We start from the raw sequence: 25,721 nt of genomic DNA on the forward strand, positions 1-25,721 counted from the left end.
AGATCTATCTGGTACTTAACTCCTAAATGTTGTTGGAAATAAGACTGATGGCCGTTGTTAAACTGAATCTAAACAAAACTAGAACAGAGCTCTGACAGACTGCAGAGCTGAGGGTGACTATGGTGTTGGTGATAAATCACTGGGTTCATCTCTCTGAGCCACACCTTTCACGCTACATGCGGTCATGGGTTAATATAAAAGCAAAAATGCATAAATTGAGCTTTTATGTATTTTACCTTTTTATATGACTCAGTCAGACCCTGTTCCCACGCTCTGTGTACCGAGGGGGAGTTGAAGATGACATGTTCAAATGAGTAACGAAACCTTCGTATGAGTCCTCACAAACTCAAGACAAAGCCAGGATTTTCATGCCAAGTTGACCTCAGTTTACTCCATTTGTCAAAATTCGTAACTGCTAACTATCTCCCGCCACTCTCATTCCACCAGCCTCACCTCGCCAGGGATCATAGCTGTATGTTGGCTGGAGTTGTGTCTCCTGTAACCCAGGCAACAAGAGCTCTAAAAATAACTTTAGGACCCAATGTAGATCAACCATTTTCACCACGGCCTGTAATTCCCCACATCTGAAGAGAAGCGCTACACAGTTACAAGGAGAGTTACTGTCACTTGCTTTTATCTTTTTATAATAAAGCAGTGTATCTCTTTCACAGGTAAAGAGAAAACTTGTGCATGAGCAGGCTGGTAGGTGTTAACGCACCTGGGCACTCCACTTCATGAGCAAAACTATATTTGCAACATGATGAGACTTGAAGCAGTGGATAAGATATTTTTTAGTGTTAAGAGCAGATCACACAGTAGTTTGTACACCACTATGATCTTCAAGTTGATTATGCTATGATGTATTGCTTTTATTGTTGTGTGTGCTTAACTTCAAGGGTCAATTAACTCAAATTCCAAAAAACATTTTGTCACAACAATGTAATAGAGATGAACACTGTTGTGTTTAACATAATGATGCCTACAGCATTATACATTTTCATGTGAAAACAACTACGGTATCTCTTCTCCAGAAGCTGCTGTGCGGGTTAACACAGGTCAGGACAGGTTTCACAGGAACTATTTTTTCAGATGCTAGTTCTAGTGAACAGAACAATGTAATCTGCGTTTTTTTTGTTGTTTTTTTTTTTTTTTAGATAAACCAGGAGGCTGATTCCTGAAAAACAAGCTGCTGCTGAATTTTCTACCTGCATGGTTAGATACCAGGGGCGGAGCCAGATGTTGACAACTCTCAGGTTCAGCCCAAGCCTCAGGGGACCAAGGAATTTTTTTTCCATTCCCGGCAGCTATGTGCACTATTTTTCAAACCATTTGAGATGATAGAATAAAATCTGTGCAATATTTGGGAAAACGTGATAGTTGTAAGGGGGGGGGAGAACATCCTGTGGAGCCTACATCCTATTTTGTATTCAACTGTTCTCCAGCTGTCTTCATCATACTGAAACCAAAACACAAACAAATGTTGAGGATGACTGATTTTCATTCCCACCACGTAAAAGAGGCAAAACTATCTGATTTCTGATCTAATTTGGCATAAACAGCATTATTAATCTTGAAACCTTTTTTTTGTTACACTATGCTGGAGTTGATTTCAAAGAATGAATGTTTATCAGACAAATCTGCTGTATCCGAATCCATCCCGTAATAATCAGAAAAAGTGCTTGAAATTTTATATCTTTGTAACATAAATTTAAATATATATTAATGATTATAATACTGTTCTCCCCAGTTTTTGTTTCCCTGGTCTCTTTTAATTATTATTTTTGAAATATACTTATTTCTTGAGATTTGTTGTGTTTGATGTTTGTTTGCTTATTGCCTTTTATCCCATGTTTTTGAAAACAATCAAACCAATTTGCTGAGAATTCAAAGGTTTAAATCCAGGTTTCAAACGGTGAAAGGTTATTTAAAAACCATGAAAATTTGTGGCTTTTAAACAAAAAATTTGTGGCTGGAGACCCAGAACACCCCCTGGCTCAGCCTCTGCTAACTACAAATACCGATTAGAGAGTTATTTTTCGTAATTTGAGTGAGGTGGCCATTTCTTCACTGAACATATGGATCTAAATATATGGATCCAAGCCTTACAGTGGACCAAGGGACAAGCAGATAAAGTTCAATGATGCATGTTATGTGCATCATGTTACCACAGTATATATCATATATGATATCCAGTAATGGGATACATCTTACATGATGCAGTAATGGAGATACAGTGATGAAAAATTTACCATCTGGAACCTTGTGGCTTGTATTTCAGATGCAGGATAATGCAGCACATCACATAACATTACAAGTTTTGTGGTGACAATATAAACTGTCTTAGAAATGCAAGTTTATTTCAAACATCATGATGCATCATGTAGTATTGATTAATAAAAAAATACAGGGGCTATTATAGCTCATTTCTGAAACCACAGAAGTCCACTTACTTGTGAAGGACTGCTATCTCATTCTCAATGCTGTTTTCTTTCCCCTCCAAAGCCTTCTTGGGGATGCACTTGATAGCCACCAACTTCTGGGTCCTCTTCTCCTCGGCCAGGACCACCTCAGAGAAAGCTCCACTGAAACACAAACACACAGGTCACTCTGTCAGACCTCAGTTCGTTTATCTCCATGTGTTTAGGCAGAGCTCTTCACATGCATCTGTGAAATTGTGGAGAAAAAAACCCTCCTACTCTGATGTTAAATCGGCCAAACTTTTGTGATAACTTGGCTACTTGCATCTAAGTGCTGGTACAAATTCTAGCCCGCTGATGCCAGATTGGGTTTATTTTTAACTTCAGCCTCCTCCTGGAGTTTTTGGTGTTGCTGCTGAGTCAGGTTTTGGAAAGGGAACAACTTGGTGGGATGATTTGGAAGCACCAATATCAAACGCTGCGGTTTATGTTGGCGACAAATGATACTCAGCCCAAAATTGTTTTTAATGTAAAGATTTTCCTATTAATCACTTGGATAGTCTGAATACCTGAGTAGAACACTAATTTGTTTAAATATCTGGATTTGTGTGTCAGTTTGGTCCATTTTGGTAGTTTATATTAATTCATGCAGTTCGGTGTGACTACATAGGTTCAACATGTACCTCCATGCATTATTCAGTATCAGCATATATGTAAACTAGCACTGACTTTATCACTGTATGTTCTCATTTGTGCACTGATAACAGTGCACAACAGTCTTATGCTCGGTCTTGACATGCTTAAGTCTGCACAGCCACTAGGTCTGCCCTGACATCTTATACAACAACAGATTACATTTCTCTGTCTCTCTCCATGTGTCTCCCTGCTGACTAAAATCAATAATGAGAAACAAGTAACATAACATAAGTTGAACTAGCATTTTTCTTTAGTGTTTTCCCATGACCTATTTAACTACAGAGGCAGACATTTCTTACAACCTCTGGTGTTTTGGCCCAAGACCAGAGATTTTTTTGACTCTGATCCAAAGCTGTACAATACGTGGAATCCCCACCCCACATTTATAGATTTCCACTGAACATTACACCAATACTATTAGTAATACAACAATGTTAAGACATGGTGCAGTAAGGAAGTGAAACTTAATGATTTAGTCAATTATGAGCAAGTGTGAAAGATACAGCAGGATAAGAGCTCACATTGCTTCTTGATAAGTTCCCTATTGTCTAATGTTTTGTGTTTTTGTGTGACAAACACATTTCTTCATTCAGTTGATTAAATGCGGGATCTACAGTGGGAATGATCTCAGATTTATTACACGTAAGTCCCTGAAGCAACATAATGCCTAAAGTATCATGGTTGAAATAACTAGCATTCGCTTGACATTGTCATGCTTTGTGATGATATTTGATTTAAACCTTTGAAACCTTAGCGAATTGGCTTGATTTTTTTCAATAACAAAGGAAGAAGGCAATGAGCAATACAAGAAGAAATGATGCAAAATTTATCAAGAAATTCGTAAAAACTACCAAAAAACCCCCCCTGAAAATTAGTACAAAAAAAGAAAGTAAAAGAAAGTAAAAAACAGAAAAAGAAGAAATGATCAGTATGAAATGCTTAGACATTATGATTTTGTAACTGTAATTTAAAACTTGTAATTGTAATAATTATAAATATACTTATTCCCCAGACACTGTTCCCAGGCTTTCTTCTTTTTCCCCAGCTTTAAAAAAAACAAAACAAAACAAAAAAAAAACCAAAAAACTTTTTTTAAAATGTGCTTATTTCTTGCAAAGAAACTACACCAATTTACTGAGGGTTCAAAGGTTTAAATACTTGTGAGAGGCATCTGAAAGCAGCACAAGAAAAGTGATTTTGCTCCATGTTTCAAAGTGTTGAAATATATCAAAGACACAAAAAAAGTTATTTGAAAAATTATCTTTTTAAAATAATCCATTTGGTGGCAGTTACTAATGTTTATGTGGTTCACTGATTCACTTAAACATCATGATTTTATGAAAAAAAGATATAATTGATCTCATTTATGATTGTGTGAATCTGCATTGAAGAAAATGAAGGAACATTCAGGTCTATACACAGTATACAAACAAGTCTATATAGCAGATATACAGTATATACCATATATAGGCATTCAAGTAATGAGCCCCAATGCAAAACATCTGTGTATCCTACAAACAAGACCTTATAGTGCATACACATCATATGGGATGGACTGCAGAGACGAGAAAGACTCATGATTATGACTTGGAAGTGTTCACTCCACCAGACAACTTAAGACTGTTGTGAGATTGCGACATTTAATGTATACATTTACAATTTAAGCCTTGTGGGATGAATGTGCTGCATTATATGGATACATGAATAGAACTGAGGCATTGTCTGCAGGAGGTGAATGCACTTTATCTCTGTTTATCTGGTTGGAGAGATGATGGCAGGAATGTCACAGAGTAACACAGACCTCTCAAACTCTTCACCTCAACTCCAGCACTTCTGGATGAAAGTTGCTTCATTTTTACAGGGAAGTACGCACATCAGATCTTACTCATACTTCCTCCTGTGTTTTGCTACCGAGCAGTCATTCACTCGACAGCAGCTCATGGTGAACAAATGACCGTTTGTTTTAGAACAGGCTATTATGCAAACAGTATGCTAAAAGTGCCAGTAAACTTTATGCAGAAATAAGTTGAAAGTCATGCAGATCTCTTGCATCACTGTTGGGTGGGGTTGAGTACCATTCACATTTGAACTGATACCTGTATTGGGTTCCAGTACCTGGAATTTGGTAGCTAGACCCAATGATAACTTTCTGTCTGTAATTTATTTATTCTTTAACAACAAAAATGTAATTTTTGAACAAGCTGCAGGGCTGGTGGACTTAAAAAAGCAATTCTGCTCCTCTGCTCTTTCCTAATCACACATAGAGCTAATGTTCTGTCTCTGTCTGTCTGTTGGCTCATCTAGAAGCGATACAAGGCTAATACTAAAATAATATTGAAAGAAATCATAGACCAGACACCAAAACCATCATGGCAGATCAGTGCTGCATTGCTTGCTTTGGCTCCGATTGATTTAACAAGAACTGGCACTGAGTAGCATGGATTTTGTCTGGTCGATACCTTTAAAAGTACAGAATTCTGTACCCAACCTTACTGTTGGAAATCATACAAAGACAACCTTTACCACTTCCGACTGGTGCACTTCTGCAAACTGCTAAATGTGAAAACATCCCCTGAAGTTATGTCATTAGTGATTAAAACAATGCAGTGTAGGTGGGGTGAACGTCAGCTGTCTAACATTATCTCTCCAGCCACACATGGCTGTATGTGTGGGCAGAGAGGAACCATAATCATCTGGTCTCTAGGTCTGCAGATACTTTATCAGCTTACAAATGAGGAGGGACTGCACGGTCCCATGCCACTGTGACCAGAAAAGAAAGTGCATGACCTACAAACCACAATTACTCTATGAGCCACATCCTCTCCAGTGTTATGTAAACTGTTGTCCAGAAAAATCATGCTAACAATTACATTTTCTACATTAACCACAAAAAGAACCCCTTTTTGTCCAAATATTGCAGTGTACTTTAAAGCATTATTATTTTTTTCACCATAAGTCAACCATACAGATGTGTTTGACTGCTTAGAAGCAAATGATCTTTGTTCTTAAACTATGTTACTCAGCTCTGTATTGGAAAATGGTCTCTTCTCCCCAGGCACATTCTTTGGGTGCTTATTCAGGAAAAAAAGTGTGTATTTCCTGAAAGCGTACCAAGCGCGCAGAATGCACTTTCCGACTTGCAAAATATTTATTTGGTTGCTGCTGTATTAACACTGGCTTCCTGACCAAACGACTAAGGTGGATTTGCTGATTCCATTTTTAACGTGCTTACACGTACACTTGAAGTTTGCACATGTTTTGCACCAATAAATCATTATGTTTTCTAGTAGTGCAGAATTCTGTATTAGATTTTAAGGAGCAGACTTATTCATTTAAACAATAGCCAATAAACACCAATATTTGAGTGTTGCAAACGTCCTCAGGCCTCAGTTGCATTTGTAGTGATCCCACAGGGGTCCCAACCCCAAGATTGTGAAACCCAAGACAAGTATAACTAGAATTACCACCTCGTGCTTGTATGCCTCCCTGGACGAGTCAAGTACTTACAGTTTATATTCATGTCTGTAAAAACATGGATGCTTCAAACACATCAAGTCAGTATCTGAAATGTCTCCCCTTCTGTTCTTTGATATGATGTTGAGTAATGACAAGGACACATTTTGGCAAGACATTATGATGTCACAGTGAAAATGACCTTTGACTTTTTAGACATAAAATGCCATCACTTCCCTAATTTTATCCTACTGACATTTGTGTGAAATCCTGTTATCATTAGCAAATGAATTCTTGAGTTATGGCCAAAAACATGTTTTGTGAGGTCCCAGCGACCTTTGACCAACAAATTCTAATCAGCTCATGCTTAAGTCCGAGTGGACTTTTGTGCCTAATTTGGAAAAAATGACTCAAAGCAATCTTGAGATGTCATGTTCACGAGAATAGGATGGACAGACCACAGCTATTTGTAAAGGCATAAAAGTGCCACAGGAAAGCACATTCAAAGAATGATAAATATAGCAAAAGGTAAACTAGTTTAAGAAGGAGTGTTACTACTTGCATGTATCTGACTTATAACATGAAAAAAAGTATATTTTATCTCTAGTTCCTTAACATTCTTTATCCATAGTGACCTACATACAACTTCTCTGGTGTAATTAACCTCCAAAGCTCAGAACAGTGATCTCTTATCCTGATCAAAGTAACAATTATCCTGGGAGTGAGCACTTGTGGTCACATCTCAACAAGAAAGTAAAACTGTCACAGAAGGGCCATTAGCTTTGGCAGAAATCCAGCTGTGTGGAGGAGGCTGTCGGTGCTGTGAATTCCTCTGTAGCATCTGGAGGATTTAGTTGACATTCTCCATGCTCCCACTGAGGGGCTCTGGGGAAGTGTCAAACAGTGGTTCACACAAACATTGGGAAAATCAGAGGACACTAATGTGTCTTTGACTATGCATGGTCCCATTGTCTGTTTTTTTTTTGCAAGCAAATTGCTTCCAGCAGTACATAGTTGTCTTGTGAAGTAATGACACACTGTAACTTGTTTTTCCTCTTAACTTATTCCCCAAATTCAGTGAAACAACAAGCAAAGTTCAGCTGGCCTGCAGATAAAGCCTGCTTGTCAGAAACAGCAGTCTTTCACTTCAGACTACCTGTCACCACACGGCTCTGGATATTGTTTATATGTAGTCCCAGAAAAATACTCCTTTCTTTCTGATTGACAGTGAACTGCAGGTTAACATCTTATTTTGTTAGGCAACAATCTCTATCACAACATATATACATATGCAGCACAATCCATAAAACATAGCCTTTTTCCCACAGTGATGTTTATTCTAGACATAATAGCAATAATTATATTAAGATATTGGCTGGCAGTGGTCTGCTAGATTTGACTGCCAATGCCCCTCGCTTATAATAACAACTCACTGTTGTGTCATCCAAGTGTTAAATGCTGAGATTAGAAAGACTGTCATTAGCACTGATAAAGAGGAGGGAGATGATCAGGCAGAGAGTAGAATCATGGACAGTTTTTATGTTGATGTTGAGATGTTACAACAAAGACATTCCTGAGAAGTTCACGTGGTAAAAATGTACTGATAAAGAACATGCCTTCGCACTTTAGTCCTGTGACGTCTCTCATTGGCTCACTCATCCAAGAGCCTTTTTACAGTCTATACTGTGAAATTGCACTTGGTGGATTTCTGTCATCAGTAAATTAGTAATTGTTGCATTATACCAATGTGGTGGCGCTATGGTAATCAGCACAGTGCATGGGAAAAACAATGGCAAAACTGGCGAAGAGTTAAAAAAGAGCCGTCTGTTGTTGACAGCAGGGGCCAGCCTGTTGCACCAAAGTATTTCCACAGGTAACGTTTTTGCCATTACAACAAAAGAATCACAGAAAAACAGTCGGACTCTGCCTTTATGCTCCATGCACCTTTGTATCTCTATCTGGATGTCTTTCACTGAGACTATGGCATTTACACAAGTGAAATGTAAGGAAAGAAACAAAACAAAGCAAAAACAATCAATTTGTTAAACATGAGTTTAGTTTATTTTTGTGCATGAGAACATGACTGCCATGCATAGCCTACTGATAAAATAAAAAAAAAATAATTATTTATTAAATAATCCAAATAAATCATATTAAAATGTTTTTCATGTTTTGCCAGCAGAATTAAATTGGTTCAAAAATATTTAGTGTATCAGTATTTGTGCTCATGTCCTCAGTCTAAAACATAATTGGAACAGGTATGTGAGTATGCAAAAAAAAATATTACTGGGACCAAAGAATATTGCAAGTGACTATTTAATATCCAGGATCCTGAGCCAGGAAAAACCCTACTACTAGGGAACAACAGAAGATGCCGGTGTCAAGCTGTGGGACAGACATTACACTGATCTTAGTTGATTGGGGCAAAGAAATACCTTCTAGTAGAGAAAAAAACCTCAATTTTTACCCTGCCACAATGCATGCCCAGGAAATATGAAGGGCGTAATTGTGATGAATATTTGATGGGTGCTGAGTACTGTGGTGACTTTGCTGACAGCCTAATCCTAGCAAAGGTTTCAGTTGGATTTTAAGGTAAACAACTGTGTTTGCTGTTCCTGTTCCTAACAGGACATTCTTATCAGCACCATGGGACCCGTGTCCAGGAAGAGGATACATACACACAGACACACGCACACGTGCATGCAAATGCACACACACAGGCAAACACACACACACACACACACACACACACACAGAACCACTTCACAGCTTTTAGCCACTAAACCCTCAACACAGACACGCTTACTGCCACTATCCAAACAGCAGGGCGTGTTCTCAGATATTCACTGTGCAAATACGTTACACAAGAGCTTAAATATAGAGAGGCAGCAACTAAACGTTAATGTGTGCAGCCTCAAACTGAGTAAATATTTACATGCCAATGAAATAACATATATCCCAGTGATGGACATTCAGCTATTGTGCATAAATTCTGAATCCAAACACTTAGTATCCTGCACAGTGGGCAAGACACAGCCTTTTTACTTTCACTGCCAAAAAAAGTTCAAATATTTTCTTAGTTAATTCACTTAGCTCTTTATTACATCACTCTTTTCTGACTATGAGTAATCTGCTTGCTTAAAATACAGACTCGGCGTTGCTTAGTTTCTGTCGCTACAAGCAACCTTTTCATGTGTGTATCCCACGATGCCTCACTTGGTGCATCAAAGGATTAAAAAAAAAAAGAAATTAGGATCTCACATGTCATCATAAACACATTTCAGCTCACTCCCATACAACAAACACACAGGTATGTAACATCAATGCAAACATGTACTAGCAGCAGTATAGGAGGATGTGGTTATATCCATATAGATAAATATATAAAAGATAGATGGATGAAACCAACAAAGCCCTCATGATTTCCAATGATAACAACAGAGCATGACATACCTCAAAATGTAATCTTAACAAAGACAAACATAATCTGCATTGTGTTTTTGCAGGACCAAGAAAGACCCACTCTCTATATAACATTACTGCCATGACAGATGCTTGCTCTTGGATTCTTTTTATGAAAACAGTTTTTGTCTTTTGTTACCATCTGCTGTTACATAGGTGTCTGTGCCAATGCACACATGCACAGTACACATGCTGTGTTAAAATAAACTCTAAATAACATCAGTGTTGACTTTAGTATGAAATAAACAAGGGAGCTTTTCTCGTATGCTGTGGTGTTTAGAGACTACAAAGCTTCCTTTACAGTCTGCCATATATTTTTCTTTTCCTTGTGAATCCCACATTTCTCAAACTCTAACCAATTGTGCCATCTGTCCTGCTGAGAAGTTGGTCAAGAAGGTATGTAAGCAGATGACAAAATGGTAACTGTGGAAAGGTCAGAGAGACATAGGGAAGGACCATCTGGTCCAATCAGAGCTGAAAGATACCCAACTGTGATACTGGCCCTGATACACGAAAAGACCATCTTTACTCTGTGGGCCCTCCAAACACAAAGATCTGCAAAACTAAACCACAATCACTCTCTATATCTGAGAATTAATACAAACTGAGTGTGAGTAAGCACAATGAGCTAGATATAACGCTTCAGTGCAACATAGAGCAATTTCAATTCTAGATATAGTTCTTGATAATATTGAAAGGATATATAATTAGCTGCTACAATCAATATTTTCATATCAACGACGGATTTAATTACTTACTGTAAACCCACAGAGAATTATTACCAATTCAGCAGTTAAAAGGACACATGAAGGATCCAAAAGTGAAATGAATTGAAGTCATAGGCAGACTGCTGGTCTATCACAGCCTCAAGTTAATTTGCTTTTGTTATTGTGTGACTTTGGTATTTTAAAGGGTTAGTTCGCATACACCAGAGTCACACAATAACACACAACCAATTGAGGCAGTGGTGGACCAGTAGTGCCTGTGATCAGTGAGGTAAAATGACTATTTTTGTCAAACGAGTCTTGCTTTGAAGAGAGGAGTATCCCTTTCAGCTTAGTTCCCCTTCGCAGATGGCTGTCTGTTTGGGAACTACTGAGCATATGACTGGATAAATAAGACTTGGATTATGCTGCACGAGTTGTTTGACAGTCTGTAAACTGATGCTTTGATATAGTTTTGCTGTTGTTAAACATGGAGCTCTATGACTTCAATTCATCAAGAACTTTTCTCCATTTTTGCTTCTTCTTTTATTGTAGAGTCTTGTGAGAAAAATAAAGTCTTCATGAATTTCACATAACATGAGATGAGAGTCTGATATACAAATGGTCATTTGAGGGGTGAAGTACTTCTTTAACCTGAGTTTGAATGAGCATTTTAGTATCATTTGCACACAACTTGTTTACTCTTTCAACTTTGTGTTGTGATAGTATGTCAATGTTGGGCTTACAGCTTGTGCTGCCCCAAAGTAGCCAAAAAAGTAAGTAAATGTAGGTTTAAGGTAACGTTACAAAACACTTATCTACTAAGTAATTGTATTATTTCTTATTTAGTTTAATTTTAATATATATCCTGTGGTTTGACAGTCATGGTTCAGTATGTTTTTTAGTGCAGGAGGCAATAAATTATTATTGTTTATTCATTTAGAGAAACATAACACTGACAGTGCCTGGAGGGCCATAATTCTTACGGAAAAATCCAGCCGCTGTGAGAAGTACTGAGGCACTTTGAACATATGCTTGTTTTCCTCTGAGTAAAGTCATATATGTGTGATAACAAACATTCCTAAGCTGTTGATTACTGCTTTGGTTGCCTACTGAAATGAAAATGTGTCAGAATGAATATCTAAATATCGCAACAGTAATAAAAAATGGACATATTTAGACTGCTTTGAAGTGCTAACAAATATAATCTGCTGGTATCATCATGTTTTGCTCACTCTCATCTTAATAATCCCTTAATATGAGTGTTGCCATGGTGCTGGTATGTTTGACTCACTGCCAGTAACTGTGTCCTTTGGCTGGAGACCTCAGTGCACTCCACACTATGACTCACCGAGAGGAAATGTCATGACCATATTAAGGATTATAAAAATATAAACATTGTGTAAATATAGCTTTACGTAACATTTATGTAATGTTGTGACTTTGTTAATGGTCCGTGTCTGATGTACATTGCGTGACTGGATCTTATACACTGCAAAATTACGTCTCAAGTGTCCTGATTGCTGAGGATCTTACACAGAACTTATGGTGAACACATTTAGAGTAAACTTTTTCCTGGGACCCAGAAAATCACAATCCACCCTGCATCTCTAAACAGATTCTTAGCCACGTTAAGATTACTGTTTTTGGTTTTATGTCCGGTGCATTTACTAATTCAGTCATAAAGCTCTTAACTATTTCCAGCAAAAAAAGGCCCTGATAAACTCACTGTAAACTTTCTACCTCACACAGAACAGACTAACTTAGCAAGTAGCTGCTAAAGAATGTCGAACATCTAGCGACCTACACACATACATTTTACTAAGGAGGCTAAAATAAAGCTAAAAGCAGAGTAAATGTTGGACTTAAAATATGTCAGCAGCCAGAAACATGACTCAAATAGGAGGATTATTATGATCTGCGGTGGATTCTGTCTGTAGGCAATTCTCTACTAACACATTAGCCGTTTAGTGGCCTAAACTCGAATAATCCAACTTCAAGTGCTTTATTCTCCATGCAAGAAAAGAACAGATCCAAGTTTCCACTGTTTGAAGTCCACTTACTGGAACAAATGTCTTTGAAACACACATGAAAAAACAATATCCCTATCCAAATTGTATAGTGGATTGTAATTAAGCTGCAAAGCAAAGAACTTGCTTCCCAGAGGATTTCTGGACCCGAGATAAAACGCGCATGGAAAGTCTTCTCAAGCCAGTCTGCTGATGTGTGGACAGCTTGTAATGTGGGGAATATGGGCAATAACGGATTATAACTATTGTGAAAGACTGTGGGAAGATGTACATGACAAGCCTGCATGTGTACTTAAAATTGTTCGGGGGGATATAATGCTGTGAGCAGATGGAGATGCATAAGTGGGCCAGAAAGTGGGCATATATGAGTGTGTGTGTGTGTGTGTGTGTGTGTGTGTGTGTGTGTGTGTGTGTATTCCAGGAACTACAGGCTATGCCATGCTGAGCTGTGCTGTGCTGAGACGCAGGCTTCTGTTCGAATTAGGTCAGGGCAGGGCTGAAGGGCTGAGGGTGCCATAAGCAGGGATGGATTTTCAGGATCGAGTTGGAAATTGTTCCAAGTTATCATTTTTCAAAAAAAAGGTTAAACTGTGGTTGCTGTGTATGCTGGGGTGTCCGAATGAAAATGATTTAGTCCATTTGCTGCCTTGATTTTACATTACAGTAATGTTTTTTTATGGTAAATGATAAAACTTGGGAAAAAGGCATTAGCAACTTCAAGAAACTTGAAAAAGAAATGGCAAAAAAAGATAAAAAGAACAAGAAAATTACCTGAAAATTAGAATTTAAAAAAGTTTAAAAAAAAAACAACAAAAAAAACAAAAACAAAACAATAACACATATCTACATATCTACATGCATGCCTGCAGCTTCAAAGAGAAGCATGAAAGTCAAGAGCACTCACATGGCAACAAAACCTGGAGACCAAAACACCCCTAACATAAACTGCACAGAAAAAAAGATGGCTTGACTTGAAGCAATCTCAGTTGATGAAGGGTCTCCGACTGAGCCTCAGACTTTCAAGGTGCAGCCCTAAGTTTTTCCCTAGCTTTTTTTATTGAGTCTTTAGTTTTTTAAAAGCTAGAATCTTTCTCTAGCTTTTAAAAAAACTAAATTTCTAAATCTACTACTTTCATGCAATTTGTGGAAAATGTCTTTCCAAGTTGTTCATTGCCATTTTCCCCATGTTTTGAAAGAATTAAAACCAAATTTGCTCAGGGTTCAAAGGTTAAAATACTTGTCAAAGGCGTGTTAATGCAGCACAAGAAAAGTTAAACGAAATCCAGTGTTAAAACTATGCACACTTTTTGAGCACAAATCATACCTGAGCACCGAAACAGTAAAAATGCCGAGAGAAGAGATGAGAACACAGATGAGGAGAGAGAGACACAGCGGCTTGCCTCAAGCCTTACTCATAACTCCTGTCTTATCAGTGGCTGAGACAGAATTACAAGGGCACACACGGTAACATGTTGTCCTGCATGTGCTTTGAGGTCCAGTACAGGAGCAGGGCACTGTGTGAGCCTCATCGCCTTTAATGAAGGAAGATCTTAGCCCTATCTCATCCAACGGCTTAGGCACAATCAAACCTTATCACAAAAGAAAAGCTAAGCAAGGAAAAGTAATTATTTCCCAGAAAGGCCAGTTTTGTGCATGTGGGTCACCCTTTCTGAGAAAAGAAACGACATGATTAAGGGAAGATAAAGACGAGTAAAACTGAAATACAAAGATATCACTGGAATACAATGGCATAAGTTAGAAATAAATTATGGGGAGTGAGGAAGTGTACAAGACAGAAAAAGAGACGTGCGGAGAGAGACAGAGATGAAAAATAGATGAAGTGGGACAGCTCTCATGCTGGGAGACTCATCTGTTCTATAAAGGTGGCTGTTTCCTTTTGTCGGAACCACTTTGTTAATCATCATTTTGAATTCGTTTGATTCTGACTCAGCACACAAACACTGAATAATGAAGAAGCAACAAAAATAGTACAAGGAAAGTCAGCCTGGGCTAAAATTCCCTCAAACCCCATTTCTGGGCTCCTCCACTACATTTTAGGATAGCTGACAGTAAAAGTATGGTGACAGATGGATGAGGTGCTTACAGGCTGCTTTTCCTGCTTGCTATCTGTAAATCAGACAGATAGACATCACCTCAATGACGCAAATTCAGTTTAACAATAGGGATTCAGAGTAATTATGTAAAGTAAAAGTCTGGTACATCTTCATATATATCATATCAGGCAATAGTTACAGTACAGTAATGTGCTGCAATACGTTATTGGTATCAAGATTTATTTCATTATTATTTGCTTCATTGATGAATTAATACCAGCTGTTTCTCTTCTTTTTAAATATTCATTTACAATATAGATTTTTTTTACCATTATCTTGCAAATTAGAAACAAAGTATCCTCACATCTTTGAAAACAGAAATTAATAAATACAAATGAAAATAAAATAAAAATGTATAAACAATATTATTAAGAATAAGAATAAGAATAAGAATAAGAATAAGAATATCCTTGTATAGCCCAACACTGTTTGGCTTTATCTCAAAATCCTTCCTCTGTATCCCTTTAACACCCATCTAATCCTATCACTTTATCCCTCATCCTCTCAAAAAAGATTTTCTTTAAATGTGACATTACCTAAGTTCAGAATAAACAAGGGTCTATATAATTTTCTGAAAAAACGTCAGAATTTGCAGCTCTTTGTCCTTTCCCTCTCCCACCAGATGAGTATCAGGGCATACGCACACGCTTCATATAGTAACCCAGTGTTTCCCATACACTGATCTTTCTGATAAGTCCGACGTCTTTATTTTTTTGGTTGCTTTGCAGTGTAGGAGGTTGTTGCCAGTGCTGGAATTGCAACTTTCTCTGCAGGATTCTCTCTTTAATGTCCCCTACTTGTAATCATCTCCTGCAGAGCATGCATATTTAGTATAAATAAAGTAAGATGAAAAAGTCTGTTACAGTGGTCCCCTCTATCAATTATCAACTAGATCTCTCCTTTACATAAATAAGTTACATTAGACTCACTGCATATATTATTGTGTCCTGCACCTTATGGTAACATCCATCACCTAGCTGTTTGTGCAGTATTTCATGCACGTAGATGTCATAGACATACATCTCAGACACCTCTCTGTGCTACATAACTATTCTGTTTGTCGAATAGTTCCAACATAAAGAGGTCTGAGAGGAGAACGTGCCTTTTTTGCCATTACATACAAAATCTGTGTAATGATTTCATGTCATAATTCAATTTGAGTGCATTTGACATTAAGGCATATCAGAGTCAAAGCCTCAGATCTTGTCACACAATTTATAGCTTTTTGACAAATGCCTCTGCAAGCACAAGTGCACACACAAACACACACACCCTAGTGAGTGTCGAGTTATTGAACCCTTCCACTTAGAAGCAGAGAGCCCTCAGCCTGAGTGGTAAATCAGAGTTAAAACCCCTGTAATGTAGCCGAGAGGCACAAGTGTGAGGGCACAAGTGGAGCAAAAGGTTCCTCTCTTGACTACCACATTGTTCCCTGACCCAGAGTACAATTTGTGAATCAACAAACAACAACAATCTGTGTGGCACGAGATTTGGAACATTTAAAAGCATCAGTAAGAAAACACCTATTTAAATTTATCTTGAGAATACTCATCTAATGAAAACATGAAGCATTAAAACCACTTATGCTTCATCTTTGTGGCCTTTTATTCACTTAATGTGGATAAAAAAGAAACGGAGCATAAGTTCACTCTGAAGTGGTGATGCGCAGAAAATGCCAAAGAAAGGTTTTAATGAGAGATCTTCAGTCTGTCATATCAAAAATAACAGCCCTGGGGGCAAGACAGCTCCTTGCTTTATGAAAAGAGAGGATGTGTGATGAATGGGTGCTACTTATTCATTCAGAGGGAGAGAGACTGGAACACTGGAGGCAAAGGTCATCAGAAGAAAACACAAAGAGGAAAGACATTAACTATGAACTGTCAATTAGAAACATATGCGCTCGAGGACATACACAACAGACACACAACTATGTCCAGAACAAAGTGTTGTCTCTCTCTCATCCACAAGTTCACAAACACTACTCTTTCCAAATCAATTCTGTCCAATAAGCTCAATATACGGTCAGCGAGGGCAGGGGCTACTGGGTCACCGTTCCACACTCAGTGACAGACACAGGCGGGCGCCGCTCCATCAGCACTAATGATTTTAGATGATTACACCATGCTCCCCTACCCTCCGCTCCCTCCCATACTCCATCCCTCCATCCCCTCTGTGTTTTGCAATATATTCTGGGATGAAAATGCTGAGAATTTCCTGCTCGCTGCTCTCGGCATTTATTCAAATGTCAGAAAAGGCAACGTGGCCCATTTGTGCAGTTTGTCATCAGGAGGGAAAAGCCTCAAAGCCAGACGCTGAGTGTGGGAACGCTGAAAATAAGAAAGAACAAAACACAAATCTGCTGTATTGAATTTTAAAACCTTCACAATAATGTATTCTGCAGTATATTACATCAATACAACAGGACACACAGAGTTAGAATAATATCTGTTTCTACTGACTACATTTGTTACAGACCTGTGAGCTGGTCGAGTTGTTTGAGACAGAAACTAAAGCAGAACTGTGTGCTGATAAAAATAGTTTGGCTGTCAGCAAAATGCTGAAAATATCAATATCAATTTTCCAAATATGTGACCTGTCAATCTGTAAGCAGCCAGGTTTGAATGATGACATACTGAACAACATACGCTGGAGAGTGCAGGGTAAGTCAATATCTGACATGAAGCCAAGGGAAGCGCCGGGGAAGCCAAGGGAATCCAAACTTTCCCAGGAAGAACGTCTGGAATATGAATATGTGAATATGTGTGTGTGTGTGTGTATGGATGACATGGTGTGCAATAAGGGTTCTACTAAATTTTGTGAGCACAGGCTAGCAGATAATTATGACATAAAGGTTTTAACGTTCCCAAGAGGCTTCGGCAATATGATAAAAATGTTCAAGGGGCTACCCCCAACTCCCATCGACATGGACAGCTAGTGGGGATGGCAAACAACAACGATTGGATTTATGGTTTTATTTTACAAACTCCCCAAAACGTCACTGCAGTTTAAGGCTGGATTACAAAGCTTCTGGAGAGGGTACAATCACACAGGAGCCTTTGTTATAACAGCACTAAGGTTAGAGCTTCTGGGCAAAACACAGTAAATCTTTTCGCATCCAGCGTTCCAGAGATGTTTAACGTTAGTAATGTTATGTCATATATGACACTGTTGACTCCAGAGTTAACTTTTATAGCGTCCAGTATGTCCGATTTTTCTCATCTATCATAAAGCTCAGCTGGAAAAGCCACAATTCAGAGATTCATTATGTATTTATTTTCAGATAACATTTCATACATCTAATTTATTTTTCAGGCAAATGCATGAAGCATTCCACTTCCCTAACACAGAGTTTACTTGCTCCGGGCAAGCATTGATGTCGAGCCCTGATTTGTCGCTGTCTCTTTCTGCCGACTGCTTAACAGCACTTCACTTATTCACTTATTAAATTAGCGAAATAAATTGCTAAAAATCCACCAAAAAAATGACTGACCAAACAACCATCGTCCGACCAACCAAAATACTCAGCCAATCACCAATAGTAGATATTTGTAAAACTGCCCAGCCATTTAGTTCTCAACAACTAACTGTAAGAATAAATTGTCAATTGACAGCGTACTTTGTTTTATTGACAATAACTCAATGTCCTAACTCTATGGGTTCAATGGTTCGGCTCCATATGCTTAGCTGTGTGTTCAGATCCGTGTACAATGAAAGCTATTTCAGCAGAAAATCAAAGGGGCGGCAAGACACATCGGGATCCCTGTTTCAGTGAACACAGTGTGACACCAGGAGACAGTCAGAGAGCAGGTGACAGGGATAGTGAACCAAATCAGAGCTGGGTTTGTGACAGCGGGGATGTGGTTTGGGGCTGGGCTGGACAGAGATAAACACAGAGAGACAGAGAGAGGAAGAGAGAGGGGGGAATAGATTAACATAAGTAACAGAAATGAGAAGGGAGGCAAAAGAGGATTTGAGTTGATTGCGGTGACAGTGCCATTGCTGGTGTGTGCATTATTAATTCCCATCTGTTTTCATTACAAAAACAGAGGCAGCAGCTGGGGATTCACAGAACAAACCCGCACTGGTATGCCACTGATATTAAGTACTTGTATCATTACTATTTACGTCACTAAAGTCAGACATTTGAAAGGAACAATCAAATGTACGAAAAGACATGTTTTTGTGTGATATTTGGTTGCTTAGAACATGTATTTATTACATCCAAACATAAATTCCAGTAAGTGATAAGTCATTGAAAGATTTGAATATGCTCCTGTTTTAGAGGTAATTCAAATTATATTTGGTGATGAGGTGATTTGTAGCATCTACGGCACATCTCTGTCATGGTCAAAATATCAATGGGAGAGGATGCCAAAATATGAGCACATCTATAGATAAATATCTGTTTCTGTGTTGTCCTGTAAAAGAGAGAGCAAGTTCATCTCTCACACAATGCACACATATGCACCCGTTGGAGGATTATTAATAGCAAATCAAAAACTTTGTTTCCATAGTGACTGTTTGAGTCCATTATGGAAAGTGTCTCCTGTTGTTACCAAGACAACAATCCAGCAATGGCAAATGAATGTGGCGCACAGCTGAGTGATGCGGTGAGCCAGTGATCTCTCCATAAACAAGCTCGGCACCAAACTGGGGGCAGGTGAAGGACTGGAGGGATGACAATGAGAGGGCTGAAAGGACTGGAAAACAGTTTCATGGACGCACCCATAAGCTGTGCTCATACAATTTGAATTTGGCTTGATGTTTCTGTATTTACCTGATTATAATGTCTATGTACATTGGTGGTGAAAAAAATTATTGATAATTTCATGAATCAGTCTTAAATTTGGAAATAACACAATTACCGAATGTAGCCACATTAGGTTGCATACCAATTAGCATTATCCGTCACTCTATATTTCAATCATCCATATTAAAAGGATACAGCACCTAAATGAATGAATGAATTAATTCCAATATGTTATTTTCATGGCGAAACTTAAATCAATATTTGTGAACATGAGCTACTCTCTGAAAGCCAGAAACCAGGAAAGTAAGTCTCGTGTGATGTCATCAGGTATAAAGTCTGGACCTGCTGTAGTAATTTACTGTAGTGTTCTCAGTTTAGAGAGATAATTCCCATATACTCAGGACATTCCCCTCTGCATCATCGAGAACATCTTTCACCATTCATTGTCTGTGGAGCAGCTCCATACTTCATGCTTGATGGCATCACAATTTTGAATATTTACACTTTAGGTTTTGGATTTTTGAGAGAGTTTATGTTTACTAATATTTTTGGACTGTCTAAAAGCAAAGTAATAACATGTTTGAGTTTTGAAAATGGGTGTAGTTCCCCTTTAAGTTCTTGTTCTTGTTCTCTTTCTAATGTGTGTCTGCTTTTTGGCATATGATGTCATAAATAAGTCTGATTCCCATGAACCTCAAATGACTATGGATCCTTTGATCAATGCCGCTGCAAATTTGGCTACAGATTATGTTCCATTTGCAGCCTTTCTTTTAAGTGGGATTTTGCCTTTATTCGAAGACACTTGTTTGTAACTGTAGTTAAGTTATTTCAGTCCTTTTCACAGTCTGCTTACAATGTTTTTTTTACCCTCCGCGCACGAGTGACAAAAGAAGCTATGGAAAGCTTCATGAACTCACAAAACAAGCTCAGGTTTCATCTTGGATTGCGCTTGTGTTCACAAAACTTAATCCTGGACTAACAAGGATGTGGGTGTATGTAAAAGGTGCATCGAGAGAGACACCTTGGATAAACATCCTGTCTTATGACACTCAGCACCCATGATGAAGGACCAGAAAGCAAAGAGTAGTGGGATTAAAAGTTACACTTAACTTCAGTGCACTCTCAGAGCAATTTGTTCTTCGAGAGTGAACTAGGGTCCAAATTGTTTCTGCCAATTTGGGGAGGCTGGGCAGACGCTTTACTGTGGGATGGATAGCAGGACCATTTAGACAGGAGAACCGAGTCAACCACGGTGGGGTCAAGAGGACAGAAATGGCCCTGTCCTGGTGATGGAATATGCTCTATTGTTGAGAGTGCCAAATTACATTTGGACAAGTGAACTGTATAGCTACTGGAATTATATTCCTGTTCACTTGTGTAAATATAGACCAGACTGCCATATAAGTCGAGCTAGAGAGATCATGCAGAAAATGAGTTATGGCTCAAAAATGACAAGCAGTAGGCATGCCATCATGCACTCTGAAAACAAGCATGACCATTTTGAGAGAACTGACACACACACACACACACACACACACACACACACACACACACACACACACACACACACACACACACACACACACACACACACATAATGCCCTCAAAATTCAAGAGGCTTAAGAGCAGGTCCATGGCACCAAGAAAAGCAGAAAAGCAGAGACACAACATCACAGACACATCCAACAAAAAATACCCTGAAAGTACTTCACCATATACTTCACTTCTCAGAAAGTATTGCTGATGATATGTAACCTGCCAATAGCTTGCAACAGGACCATCAGACACTAAGGCTTTGTCATCCATTGTTGTTTTTTCATTATTAGGTCAATAGAAAATAGTTAAATAGGGGTATAAATAGGGTAAGGAACATTGTATATCGAAATCAATCATTGTCAATCATTGTCCAAGCCTTACAAAAAATTAAGAATAAACATTTATAGAATCTTTGTTGGCAGCAAAACATGGGCCTACAGAAGGACTAATCCCTGCATACACTTGGGACTGAATGTATACCCCTTTTTAGATATGCACTGTATACTTGAAATATCTAGACAGCACCAGGCGGAGCCGCATGTTAGAACACAAATGTCTGACTCAATTGAATCTGACATTAAATGGACTTTATCGTGCCAGCTCCCAAAAAAATCAGTATAATGTCCAATTGAGGTCCATGTGGAAATAGATCAAGTCATTGTCTGAAGAAATGACCAGATTCAAAAACTTCTGTCTTGTCTGACATTGTCAGACAAATTCAAGGAAAGACAAGAGTTCTTTATGATAAAATTACCCCTTGGCTACGTGATCGCAGTGTAATCCACCTCATGTCCTTCCTCAACGACACTCTACTCAGGCGCCACCCCTCGCTTAAACCAAACAGAGTATTTCAGGTGGGTAAGATCTCCTGTTCTGTGCCATGCATTAAAGACACACTTAGGAAAATGTCTGGATTGATTCTCCGATTATTGTCTGGAGTTCAAATGAAAAATGGCTTACATTATCTTTATGTATGAGGAGGGTGTATATATATATATATATATATGTGTGTGTGTGTGTGTGTGTGTGTGTATGTGTGTCTCACACTCACTCGCTACCTAAACATAAACACAGGGTGAAAGACAGAGAAGCATGTTTCTAAGGTTGGAACTGATGCCAAGTAAAAATCATTACTGTCAATAACTATCTATATATTTTCCCATGTACTTAAGTTGCACTGTGTTGAGCTCTGTTGGCCACTCTATCTTTACACATTAATGTTGATAAGTTAGGTCTAGTTGCGTAGTGTCTTTAAAGTTTTAAAGTCCTTTGACAGATTATTGAGTATACCAGTTTATTTAATAGACCTATATAATCTAATGTAATCTAACACACCGGCCCAGTAATAAGTCCTATCTTTGTGAAGTGTATTAAGCTTAGTTTTTGTTGACACTGTGTCAGAAATATTGACTCAACCCCCTGGTAATTTATGACACTGTATGTTTAGTGGTACAGTTTCACTTTGCCCTGCATTTCCTTAAGAGGTGTTTCTGATGTTCTGTCTACACTTATTTACATGCAGGGAGCAGAATATCCGCCTCTTGATGTATCGCTTTGTGGCTGGTTTGTTGACACTCTGTCACAGAGGTAAATCACTAATTGCACAGTATCAACAAAAGTAAACAACAAATGCTGCAAACTGATATATTGCAGTGCTATTGTATCCCATCATGGAGAAACTGTCTTAACTGCTTTAGAAGGTTTAATGTATTTTTAATATTTTTTAAATGTTAGAGAGGCTTGTAATTTGCACAAGTCTGTGGGTTTAAACTAAAGAGCAAAAAAAAAAAGTTGCACTGCAAAACCAAATTATCTGCATTCACACAGACTCATCTGCGCCACACGCGCACATTAGAAGATTTGTTAGGAGCCATGGAATCACCAGACTGGTAAAGGTGCAAAAACAGCCTGAGAAAAAGACAGCACTGGTGCTCCCGCTGGCTTTGCAGTGACACCGTTACTACACATGTGCTGCTTGCAACACATCAGGTTCCCCTTAGAGCCTGTTTTGTCCAATTCAGAATCAAGCTGTTTGTCTAGGAACTCTGACAGCATAATAAGAATGCTTCGAGCAGTGACACATTTACAAAATACAGCAAAACTTTGTCAGGATGCTTGTTGCACTGTAATATATACATGGCCAGTAAATTGTTGGCCTGAATACTTGCATAATAATTAATAAAATTCAATCCATACAAGATCAGAAAAAACAAATACAATGTCTTTTGTCCATTTAAGGCTAAAAATTATGCATTAAATGCTTTATCAAAAATGTAAAAAAAATAAAAAAAAAACAGAGTGTGAGAAAGCCATCATGCAATGCTGAAACACGAGGGTTTTTGCCGCTGGCAGCGGCACACTTACGTTCCCAGGATCTCTTTGAAGTCATACTGATCCTTCACATCTGTGGTCTTCTTTTTCCAGGCATGGCAATCATCTCCCAGTGGCATCTTCTTATTGTTACGGTCAGAAACAATACTAATGAAGAGAAAAAGAGGATAAGAGGGAAACCCTAATTAATATCAACAGATTAACTCCCTCCATCCCCCACCTGCAGTAAATACAATACTGCTGCTCACCTTTCTTATCTGGTTGATCAATTATTAGTATGAACATAAAATAAAATGAAATATTTTATGACTTGAATACTGACATCATTAGGTTTTTTTACCGTATCAGTTGTACTGAATGACACACTAACAGTATATAATACATGATGTCGTGTTAGGGGTGCAGTCAATAAAACGTGGAGGCATTTCAAAACACTTTACATTAACCATGCGTAAAAATCACTATTTAGAGCTTTGCTTTGTACATTTACACTTTTAGTCTCAACAGATGGGTTCTGTTTATTACTGCATAGGCCCTGTTAGTGTGTAATGTAGAAGAGCATTGCAGCAGCTAAAAGTCCCATAAGGAAGTGAAGTAACTGACTAATTGTTTAGCACAATTGCATGCCATGGCGCCAAAAAGATAACTTCTTCTTCACAGGTTCAGAGAGAGATCTGGCTTAAACCAGTGACGATGTTACAACCAACCTGACAAACAGAAGGTTGCAAAAATGTGGTTGGTCTGTCACAATACAATACAATTACATGTGTCTTTTGTGACTTAAGAATGTGGTAAACCCTGCTTTCTCTCTTATATGATTTTTATACTCAAAACATACTGTACGACATGAGTTATTTTAACAAGGCTGCATTTCATCCATCATACTGAAACACCACACAGGTAAATGTTGAGGTTATTTTTGTTCATGCGAGTCCTGTAGTTTTAGGTCAGTTTCTGCAATGCTGTGTATACATGGCATGTTTATTACCATCACCTATTACCAACAAGGTGATGTTTTTGGTTCAGTTTGTTCATCAGCAGAATTAGGAAAAACTACTGGCTCCATTTTCCCGAAATTTTGTGGAAGGGTATAGTGTGGGCCCATTAAATTTTGGATTGGATCCGAATCACAGGACAGATATGCAAATGATTTCTGATAACATAACATTGCGAGAAAGGGCATTTGGCTTCTGAGTTCCCTGATAGTTCTGACATGCTATGAAAAGTGTCCTGCAATCATGTTCAAGTATCTTTATTAGCATCGAGAATGGATTTTATGGTCGAGAGGGCTCAAAGTTGTTGCCAATACCTACTAGGTTAATAAGTAAACTAATGTGGTTCACCTTTTTATACCACAGACAAGAAGTGTAAGGGCTGTATAAAAACTTGGCGTAAAAATTATTATTAGATGCATCATGATTCTCTCTTGAAAGATAATGTCGCAATGCAGAAAAGCCAAGAATCAAAAAAATTAAAACTCAGTTCTCTGCTTATGATCAGCTGTAACAATTTTGCCTTCCTTATGACAAAACCAATCACATGGTGAAATGTAACTGATGTGAATGTGTGCGTTCTCTCTTCACACTAATATATAAATAGAAAATAATGGAAGTAAATTCATCTGTTTATTTTAATTATGGTTCATTACCCATATGCTATGTTTTTGAAGGAGCTCATTCAGTTTGAAAAAATAGATCATTTATAGGAATCAAAAATTCATCAATAATGACATGATATTGTAGCCCTCCAAATTACAATGAAATCATGAAGTGCCTGTAGACTCCCATCCTAATGTTAACTTTGGTTTTATAACGGGTTTCTTCAAACTTACAATTGTATGACTAAACAAGCCCCTGTTTGAAAAGGCACACTATTGTGAAGGGGCAAAACTCAGAAGCTTATCAGTCCATAAAATGCCAGCTTATCTGTAATGTATGTTCCACTTTACTGAGCTTATGTAATGCTCAAGTTTAAGGTGATACAAATTAGCTTCAAAGAATTGGGCCAAACTAAAAACCTTGCTATGGTGTACAGTATAAAAACACCCCCAAGAGTTAGAAAAAGAAACAAAACCTGTTAAGTTTGCATTTGTCTCACTGGCTCATTATTTTTTATTTGTCCTCTCCACACTCTTGAGAGCAGGAGTGATCACAGAGGACCCTGCCGTCACAGCTATCATCATCTAAACCCAGAAAGTGCCTATAACTCAGACCTGGAGGACTAAAATA

General features: G+C 38.2%; 1 protein-coding gene across 2 annotated transcripts in view; it reads right to left on the minus strand.

Moving 5' to 3' along the window:
- The window catches only part of camk1b (calcium/calmodulin-dependent protein kinase Ib), a 44,223-nt gene that overhangs the window by 11,921 nt on the left and 6,581 nt on the right, over positions 1-25,721 (minus strand). For both annotated transcript variants that reach the window (XM_088085280.1, XM_042501001.2), the window contains 2 exons: positions 23,527-23,640; positions 2,451-2,582 (listed from right to left, as the gene is read on the minus strand). In XM_088085280.1, the coding sequence (XP_087941406.1) occupies positions 2,451-2,582; positions 23,527-23,640 (246 nt within the window). The remainder of the gene's footprint in view (positions 1-2,450; positions 2,583-23,526; positions 23,641-25,721) is intronic.

The sequence above is a fragment of the Plectropomus leopardus genome, chromosome 2, assembly GCF_026936395.1.
Source record: "Plectropomus leopardus strain MGB_pleo_1.0 chromosome 2, ASM2693639v1, whole genome shotgun sequence".
Taxonomy (NCBI): domain Eukaryota; kingdom Metazoa; phylum Chordata; class Actinopteri; order Perciformes; family Serranidae; genus Plectropomus; species Plectropomus leopardus.